At 30.5% G+C, this 10,321-nt stretch overlaps 2 protein-coding genes across 3 annotated transcripts in view; both read right to left on the bottom strand.

The window, feature by feature from the left end:
• Nucleotides 1–10,321, bottom strand: part of LOC100575177 (TNF receptor-associated factor 3) — a gene marked incomplete at its 3' end in the record, with an annotated part of 138,801 nt that overhangs the window by 22,220 nt on the left and 106,260 nt on the right. The window lies entirely within an intron of this gene.
• Nucleotides 1–10,321, bottom strand: part of LOC100162110 (sodium-dependent serotonin transporter) — a 41,528-nt gene that overhangs the window by 17,439 nt on the left and 13,768 nt on the right. For both annotated transcript variants that reach the window (XM_008187475.3, XM_001944276.5), the window contains 2 exons: nucleotides 6,037–6,308; nucleotides 2,087–2,221 (listed from right to left, as the gene is read on the bottom strand). In XM_008187475.3, the coding sequence (XP_008185697.1) occupies nucleotides 2,087–2,221; nucleotides 6,037–6,304 (403 nt within the window). In that variant the 5' untranslated portion in view covers nucleotides 6,305–6,308. The remainder of the gene's footprint in view (nucleotides 1–2,086; nucleotides 2,222–6,036; nucleotides 6,309–10,321) is intronic.

Below are 10,321 nucleotides of genomic sequence, written 5' to 3' on the forward strand. Positions count from 1 at the left end.
ATTGCAATAAAACAAACCCGATTTTTTTTTCTTTGGAGAATCAAGAGGGGTTTTCATCTGGCTGTTTACAATGGCAGCCGCGACTGCGCATTATAATATTATGCCCCAAACTGTTTGCTGCTGTTTAATTATAATAATATACTATTATATTTTCGACCGTTTCACCGAATATCGTTTTGACTAGAACGTTAAGCGCCATCGTGGCTTAAGTGTTGGCGTGTAAATATTTGTCGTGAGGGTAGCAGCAGCAGTCGATCGCGGCGACGGTCACGACGACGGACATAATATACAAAACAGTTGTTATAGAGCGAACGTCAATATTGACAATGGCAAATTGCTTAAGGCAAGAGACCGCGTGATCCTACATCAAGGTTCGGTTTTTTTATTCTCATCGTGTAGCTATTATTATAGGGGAAAATCAAAACAACGACCACTTTTTTTATGCTTTTAATCGCATGTGTCGTGTGACAAGTAACATTATTCCCGTCCATAGTCAGACCGACTCTCTGCGTTAATTCCACCCAAAGAGCACTACACAAAAATAATCGTTTAACTCTTTGAAACACGGATCAAAACTAAATATTCATAACCTAAATGCACAGAAACTTTTTCAAAAAAAAAAGTTTGAAATTTTGCAAAATACTTATAGTAGTGGGTCAATAAATGATATATGTACCACTATTTTAGTAAAATTGAATTTACTTACAAAGTTATTTAAATACGATAATATCGATTAAATTGTACTATATAATAATATTATAATTATTACTATTTTAAATCATTTTCTCAACTATGCTATATAAGATTTCGATAAAGGCGAAGACAATTCTGATAATATTATTGTAAACAAACATAATGATTTAAATAATTAGGCATACGTGTCTGTTACTCTGTTATCTAAAAAATATAAGTTAAAATATGTATACCTAAGTATAAATAATTACTTTTATTCGTAAAGCAGATTTTTTTGACAAAGCAAATCTTTACCTATCTTTTTGTTTCGATTTCCTAGATGTATTAAACATATTTAAACCATTACTCCTAACAACCGAGAGAGATAAACTTTTATTTCTTAAATCTATTTGAATCTATTTATTTATATATTTAAATGATTGTATAATATCGATCAGAATTCCAGACAACAATAGAATAAAATGTAAGCTAGTCGGTAAAATTTACTGTAGACATATAAGGTGGTATACTATTTAATATTAAAAATATACAGCTACAACTAATCATAATGAAAAACTCAAATAAAATATCACTGCGTAAGCCATACTAAAAATACCAAGATTTTAAGATCAATGAATTGTCAATAACAACCAATGCTAAGATTAATATTATCAATGTTTTAAAATATGTCTCAGTTTTATTTACGATTATTTGTTCAGGTGTTTAGGAGAGAATGTATTTTTCTTTTTCAATTATTGGAGCTCTGAATACAATGGCTATTGAAAAACTCTTACCATAGGGATATTACAGGCAAAAAAACTAAACGAATACAAACAACATAGTAAAGTAACCAAATATTTGAAGCAACCATATAATATTTCCCTATTGGCCAATAATTTATTACTCGATACCGCGCCGTTTTAAATAAGCTCTATCGTTTTATTTGTTTCGCGTTTTTGCATTTAATGTATAATTCAAAGGCTCGATGTTTGTCGTAGACTTGAAAATGCTCTCAGGAATCAATTGTTTTTCGTTCTCTCCCGGCGTCCTTGTATTCTCTTTTCTTTATTTTTTAATTTCCTAGTTACTCTTTTGTGCAGCTACTGATAATGCAACTGAAAACAAGAGAATAAAAAACAAAAGTTCCGGCCAATACAGCAGATCATCTTTCAATTATCATAAAAGACCGGATATTCATCCTAAGTATTTTCGATTCTTGAAACCTTTTTATTTTTTTCCCCCGTTTCCCTCCTCTTTCACCATTGATTTAAGACGTGCATTATTGCTGGCTGCCCCTATTTCTAAATTGATAATTCTCCAAGCAAATTGTTTCGTTATAGAACATTCCTTTACTGCACGCGTTCAAAGCATTCCACGAGTTGTTTTTGATAATGTGAAAATTTAAATACCCTACCTTTAAGAGCAGGGCAAATCTTCTTCCACACTGTGAGACATCCACATCGATGGAACTGTCCCAGAGCCAATTCCATGTAAAACAAAGGCAAGCCACCAAATACCAACATCACCACGTACGGTATAAGAAACGCACCTATAATCAAGTAAATTAAATTATTTTATTTTTTAATAATAATTAGAACATTACAATATATTTAACACAAAAACATAATAATAATTTTAAAGCATTTCCGGTCATATTTATAAGTGGAGACACATTTTTTACACCTAAGTCATCTGTACATCTATAATATATTTATTTTGATTATTATTACGACATTGTACCTAATAATTGGAACATATAACATATTACATTATTATAAAGCATTAGTAGGATTTAAGGACAATTGTTTGCGTGTTACAACTGGTATTTTTTCTCAACCGTACCTATGCACTCAGTCTCAGTGTATAATACCCCGTCGAGATTTACTTATTTTTTCGTATAAAACTGCTCCGCGCACATAAAGTGTCCGCGTTTTGCATTTTTAACAATGCATCGTACAGAGTAACCAGCTTGCTTGAACCGATTATGAACTATATTTTCAACGTGTGAATTACACTATGAAAGTAAGTGCACATTTGGTCTTTAGAACTTCGAGCCGTGTGCCATATATGTATAAATCTCAAAAACTGAAATGCATATAGACACATCGTCGTCACAATGGAAATTGCGACAACAGAAATACTATTATTTCCTTTTAAATGTAATGGGGTTGGGCGAATTGATGCGGTTTACCGAGTCGGGAAAAACCGGGTGAATTGATTTCACATCAATCACTACATCCGTGTTCGTTCTGAGATTTATCACCCAATAGTTTTAAACCTGTACAAGACTACATAATATTATTAGTTTATTATCTAAACAATGTTTATTATTTTTCCATGTAAACAAAGTACCGCATAAGAATAACATCTATTTATTATATCATTTAAATATGACTATCGGTTCTAGGCGTTAAATTGGAACTCTGGATATTATTTTATTTTTTGCATTTCCCGTCCTCGCGTAAAACGTTAATTAAATATTTATACAACGTATTGAACTATTTAGTCAAATAATGTATACAATAGTACCTATTACAATAACGATACGAGTATAGGGTGGTTTTTTTATGTTCCAAATGTTTCTACTTATGGGCGTCGGAGCCGGTGCGTTTCTTAGTACAAAAACTTGTCTTACAAGAAAAACTCTCACACCCTATAGAATAACCAGATTTCGTAATTTTTTTTTTTATTTAAATAAGAGAATATTTTGCAGGTTGGATTACAGCTCGATTTTCAAAATTATAATTATAGAAGCTAAAATATACATTTGAATAATGCACAATATTTGTTCTTTTTCGAACGTATTTTTCTACCATTATTTAAAGTAAAATTAAAAATGATCTCTTTTTTTAAATTAAAAAAAAATTAACAAAATCCGACTATTCTACAGGGCGTGAGGGTTTTTTATGTGAAGCTATTTTGTTGATATAATACACCGTATCAACCCCCCGGGTAAATAGGTATTGAGCTGTAGATTAGTGGAAAAGTATAATAATTAAGGAAGTGAATAAAATATAAAATATTATTTTAAAATTTTATAGAATTTCGAAAAATTGAAAAAACAGGCACCGACACTCTTCAGACAAATATTACATTTACTAACGACGAAAAATTAATAAGACTTTTCAATCATCATAGCGTAGCACGCAAATGAATAATCAACTTAATTATTCGAAATATACGAAAAATTAATTTTCATCAAAATGTTTTATAAAACATATACCTACGTAACAAAAATATTCTGTAGTATATAAAGAAAGGTATACTATATTATATTATCTACTTCACGCCCGAAAATCAATCACATGACAGAAATATATTTTAACCGATATTAAATAATATTATAAATCATAGTTTCAAGTTCTGCACGATAATATTTTTAGTACTCTTGTTGGCTGTTGCTAACAAAACAAAAATTGTAACTTAATAAATTCATTTTTATACACGGAATACGGATGTATGTATTGCGTTTTAATGTTTCATTTTTTATTTTTTTATTAACATGTATATGAACGAATAATAATATTAAGATAATTACTAACTGAAACAAATCGTGCATCAAATGAATAAATTACTTATTACTTATTAGTGTAATTAATAATTTGGAACCTCGGCCAACCAATAATTATATTTTTGACAAACACCATGTCAAAACTGGTATTGTCCAGTTGACCTATAGAGCACATGTTTACAACTGATGTATTTTATATTTACTGCTGGTAGCCATAAAAAAAAATTATTATTATTACAATAACAATGTATACGGTTTACCAATTTGTCTCAGTAATATTATGATTTTTAATATTTCTACAGTAGCAATCAATTAAACATGTACATTTGGTTGGAATCTACTTTACTACCTCCATCAAAATGTTTTGCTTATTTATACACGAATTCCCATTTATTTCAAACTTCCAGAAACCATATTTTTTGGACTATTGCAAATACGATTATTAATTTCAATGAAAATTACAGTGCTTACAACGAAATCATATTTTTTTAAAAAGGGGTTCTATGACTTACTACATGTTTTTCCCCGGTAAAGTGTTGTTTACCAAATAATGTGTGTTAAAAAAATGATGCTCTACATATTTGATTGAGCACGAATATTACACATCTAGACATAATAAAAAAAAATTGATAAATTTAAATTTTTAAATCATTTAATACCTGTCGCAAAGATAAATTAACCATAAACATAAGCAAAAAAAACAAATAAACTGATAAAAACCACGTATAATAAATATAATAATAATTAATATTTACGTGAGTATAAAATATGTATGTAGCTCATACTTATTTTGTTTCAACTAACCTCAGATGCATTTAGTAACTATATTCTATTTTGACTTTGAAAGTTAAAATTATCTTTTTAATTCAATATTTCTACGAAGATAACACATAAATTAGTCAGGTATTAAAACAATAATTGTATGTTTGTATTTTTGACAAATGTTTTAATATTAGTTCCTTTGACAAATAATCTATTAGATGGTTAGGAGTTATACCTAGTTTAATTTCATACGTTTTTAATAGTTTAAGTCCTCACCGAACTTAAGTAAGGACTCAAAAAGTTGTTATAATTTATTTTAATATTTCTATTTTATGCATAATAATAGATTATAAATTAAACGCACTCAATTGAAACATCTAAAGTCTAGTTAAATTTTTAAAATAATATTACAAAATTAACCGGTAAATAACTTGTCAATACATTTAGGAGTTGATAAAAAGAAAACAATTATATATTTGCCAATACAAATATTTTAATAACATAATACTCTAATAAAACTCTAACTGAAAGTCAAAAATTTAAAGAACACTAAATAAATAAAATACCTAATATTAAATAAAAGTTGTAGAACACGATATGTCCTTATATATTATGTTATATGAACTATAAGAATTCTTATAAATTTAAGTTGAACTTTTAACTTGGTTTAACTTGGAAATTATCTTGACGAAAACGCATAATTAATTCAATAATGATAAAAATAACTGCTTTCCAAGAATTTAATAACTGTACCTACTAATAGGTCTGATAAACTCATAATCGAGAGTTTTGATAAGAACCATTTTAAAGTAAAACTCGCTTCTGTAAGAAAACTCATAATTAAGAACCTAAACCTTAAACTCATTACAATGTACAGTAGAAATGTGTAAAATCATAGAGAAATTTTAGTTCATAATGACATAATGTATGTTATATTATAAGTTTTGACTCTTCGTCGTTTAAAATAAAAACAATTCATCGGAGATTGTACCTAAATGGCTAAACTGTTCACAATATACCTGGTTATTGGTATACTATTATTACAGAACTTAAATCTAAAAATTAATTAAAAGACAAAAAATTATAATTACCTCCGCCGTTCTGATAACAGATGTAAGGAAATCTCCACACATTACCCAAATCGACGGCAAAACCGACTACCGCCAACAAGAATTCGATTTTCTTTTTCCACGTCTCACGGGGTGGCAGAGGTCTCCTGATTTTCTTGCACTTGTTATTACCACAAAACGTTGTAGGCGGACCCATCATTGCTACTAACTCTTCATCGCCGTCTTCCACGCACTCGTCGTTCCCGCCACCCCCGCCTTCCATATCACCGTCACCCTCACCCATCACCATGTCACTGAAATCAACATGAACATTAAGATTTAAGATTTATGCACATACATTTATATATCTAATCGTCGTCGAAAATTATTGAACGTGTTACAATAAAACGTCAATATCCGATTTTAGTATACTTGAAAATAATTATTCTATTATTGTTTATATATTGTTTAACTGTTTGTTATACTGTTATATCTGTTGTGCTCTAAGGATTTGTACAAATAATTCCTGCAAATAAATTACAGACACATGTTTTCCACGGAATTTAAATATACCTTATATGATATTACCGAATTTAAAACAGCAATGGTGTTGCCATAATTTATTATTTGATGATTTTCGACACACACTGCAACAGCTGAGATGTAAACATCTACAGAATATTTGAATATTCGGATTTTGGAAAGTGAACAATTTTTAAATATTTATTTCGGTTTCCATTTCGGGTTCTTCGTTGACATTCAAACCGACCGAATTATACAAATATATAATATACATAGTACGAGTATATATTATTATATTATACGATTGCAGGCTGTTGAAAACACTTGTTATTTATGCGCTGGTAAAAATCTGATTTATTGTCGCGAGTAAAAAATAAAAAATATATATAAATAGATCATCGATCATTCAAATTATAATACGTGCGCGTATCAAAGGTTTGTAAAATACGTATAATAATAATAGTTATCGTTTGTAAAAGGCGAGTGATTGATTTTTACGTCGGTAAATATTTCGGTGCAGTGCTCGTTTGTCGGTTGTCCGGCGGCGTCTATGCGACGGCGGCGGCGGCGGTGGACATTCGATTGAGCTGAAGGGACGGACGTTTCTACGAATATTTTTCGCGAGCAAACGTCTGCAGATCGCATTTGCGCCGTTAGTGAAATATCGTCGGACATTATTTTATCGTCGTTTCGTTTTCGAAATCTGTTTTCCCCTAATAATAATAATGATATGGGCAAATACCCGCGTGGCAGGTCCCGGGCGCAGGGTGAGGATGGTCGGATAAATAGTCCTTAGAAGTCGTCGTATCGCGCGAGTATAATGTTTGTGTGTGTGTTTGTTTGTTTGTATATGATGTATAATACACACGGTGGAGGTAAAGGTAGATCGTTTGTCACTCACAGGGCTCATAACTGGCGCTGCTCTGGCTGTTGTTGACTGGCGTGTGCCACCGCCGCCGCGGCCGCAGGAATGACGAGGACCCCAACCCCGCGTCGTGGTCGGAGCGCTCGGCAGCATCGCATTATATAACATACGTCGGTAGGTATGTACACAATAATAATATATAATATTATTATATTTTGATCGTCGAAATCGACTATAAATCTGTTATCAGCAGTGACGCCCGACTTACGCATTACAATATTATACTGTAACGTGTACATAATATAGACAATATACTATTTATTATATATGTATAATATATAGAAGCACCGAATAATAATAATAATAATAATAATAATAACAAGTATAAGTAGTACAACAACATAGCCGTGGCATGCAGGTACATAATATTGTGTACACGTGTAGGTAGGAGTAAATTCGTTGTAAGCCCCGAAATGACAGAGCGATGACGCGTGCGATAACCCGCCAGACCACCGACTCGTGTCTCGTCCAAAACTTTGAAATGGCCGTCGAAATAGCTATATACAGCTACCACCCAGCTACGTCGTCGTACGCGCGTTTATATTGTTATGTACCTACCCTCTATTATATTATCATTATTGTTGTTGTGTTGCGCGCGGTTTTCCCTCAGCTACCGTCGTTGTTTGTTTTCGTATTTTACATTGTATTATTATGTACCATTTACCGATGCGCCGCTGGGTCCTATACTTGTGTACAAATTCCAACTCGAAGCAAATACCATAATATTTTAAGATCCGAATTTCGGTATTTATTTTTACTCGCATTTTTCAAAAATAATCGTTTTAACGGTTTTGAAAGTTTAACGGAAAAGGCATAATTCATGATAAATAAAAAGATTTATCCACAAATCGTTATCCTTGTTTACCGTACTATGTTATGTCTATTAAACTTTTATTGATTTCAACATTCAACTTTGAGCTGCGTTTATGATAGGTGTCTAACTTATGTGTGTATAGTGCGACCAAGTTAAGACGATGACCAGTTGACATTTGGACCAAATCGGGTTTAGACGGTTATCTGGTCATCGTCTCAACTTGGTCACACTGTACAAGAATGTAGGGTATACCTCCATATATCTTACTCATAAGGTATTTAGATGTATCTGATTATAGGCTTCATCGCGCCAAATAACAAATTTTTTCAGTAGATACAAATATTGTCATGTCTTTTAAGTTATACAAGAGAGTAAGAGTAATCATATATTACGTAGGTACCATTCAACAACACATTAAACAAAAATTTTCGGTATTTTCATAGGAATTTGTTGACATTTTTGAAGTTAACCCTCAAAACTCCCAAATCTGATAAAAAGGTTTTAATTTAATTCAAAATATTTTTGTGGAGAAAAATGAAATGGAACGATAACATAATACGTCAAACACATAACACAAATGTCAAAGAGGCAACAAATATTATAAAAATGGCATCAACAATAATGACCTTTGATCGGATACAGATAGTATCGATACTATTTTTGTCATAATAGTCCAATATTATACAGAGAATAATAAATCGCGTTTTTTCAATTACTATTTTTCATCTATACCTGTTACAATGAACGCAATATTTTAAAAATAGGATCGGAAAATATCAAGAAAATTCAATTAACAACACTAAAAAATAAAAATTACATTATATCAATTTCGTTATTCAACCCCGTATTATTATTTAGTTTTAAATAAATTTTAAAATTTTAACTATCAATCAAACAACTTTTCTAGTGAATTATAATAATAATAACACTATTAACACTAAGTAATAATTAATCATTAGACTAATAAAATCTCGACGAGTTAACTTGCATTATTATTTTTCTAATATAATATGTTATGATTGGAGTGCCTTCGAGAGTATCTCAACTCTCAAAGGCTGTACATCAGTCCGACAGTCCATACATTATTAAGTTCTTTAAAGTTATTGTTTTTTTGTCTTTTTTTTTAGCTGTTTATAAAATGGTTTTGATACAACATTTAAATTTTATTAAATAGGTATGTTTTAATTTCATCGGGCACTAAATTATTATTTGAATTAAACTAAATTACTTTTATTACTTAGATTTTTGTTTAATAAAACTCAATGGTTTGATAAAGTTAATTGAAATTAGCTAACCGATGAATAATATTTCCTTTGGACTAAAAAGTTTTATTTGTTGATACATAATTCTAATGGAGATATAGTTGAACTCTAAATCACATATGTTTACAAAATAACGTAAAGCCTTTCATGCAAATAGTTCACGATTTGAAATAATCGGAATCAATTGCGAAAAAAAACTTTTTCAAAATACAATTTGAATTATCTCGTGGGTTATAAATGTTTAAAACATTTCTTCCTCAACATTCTTCTTTCGTAACACATTTAACTCAGCTCCTTGGTATAAGTACATTTTATTTTCGACTATCGTTGGTATTCGATTAATTATTTGTCACGCAATGCGTAAAACGCAAAAACGGAGTCCTTAATTTCAAGGATACTTGTTCACAACATGGAAAACTTTGGAGTACTATCGTCTAATGACATACAAATTTGTCGTCAGTATTAGAATGGTCGCTTCATGATACGATTGGTGTATAAATAGACGGTCATTTGTTGACAGCATAAACTTAAAGTTTTAAATTTGAACCAAAATGAGCATCAGTGGATTTTAGTTTTAAATATTTAAAGCTAATAACAAACCAGGACAATGTGAAATGTCATATTATTTACTACAAACTTAAGAGGCTCTGACATCACAGTATCGCAATATTTGTTTTCTCTCTCTGACCCACGAGTATCATTGCACATTTTACGTTCACAATAATGATTATAATCATATTAATTTCTCAAATTAGAGTGAAATTACCTCTTATAAAATTTAAAGGTAAGATTATTATCTAGGGC

This window comes from Acyrthosiphon pisum, chromosome A3 (genome assembly GCF_005508785.2).
Source record: "Acyrthosiphon pisum isolate AL4f chromosome A3, pea_aphid_22Mar2018_4r6ur, whole genome shotgun sequence".
NCBI classification, from domain to species: Eukaryota; Metazoa; Arthropoda; class Insecta; order Hemiptera; family Aphididae; genus Acyrthosiphon; species Acyrthosiphon pisum.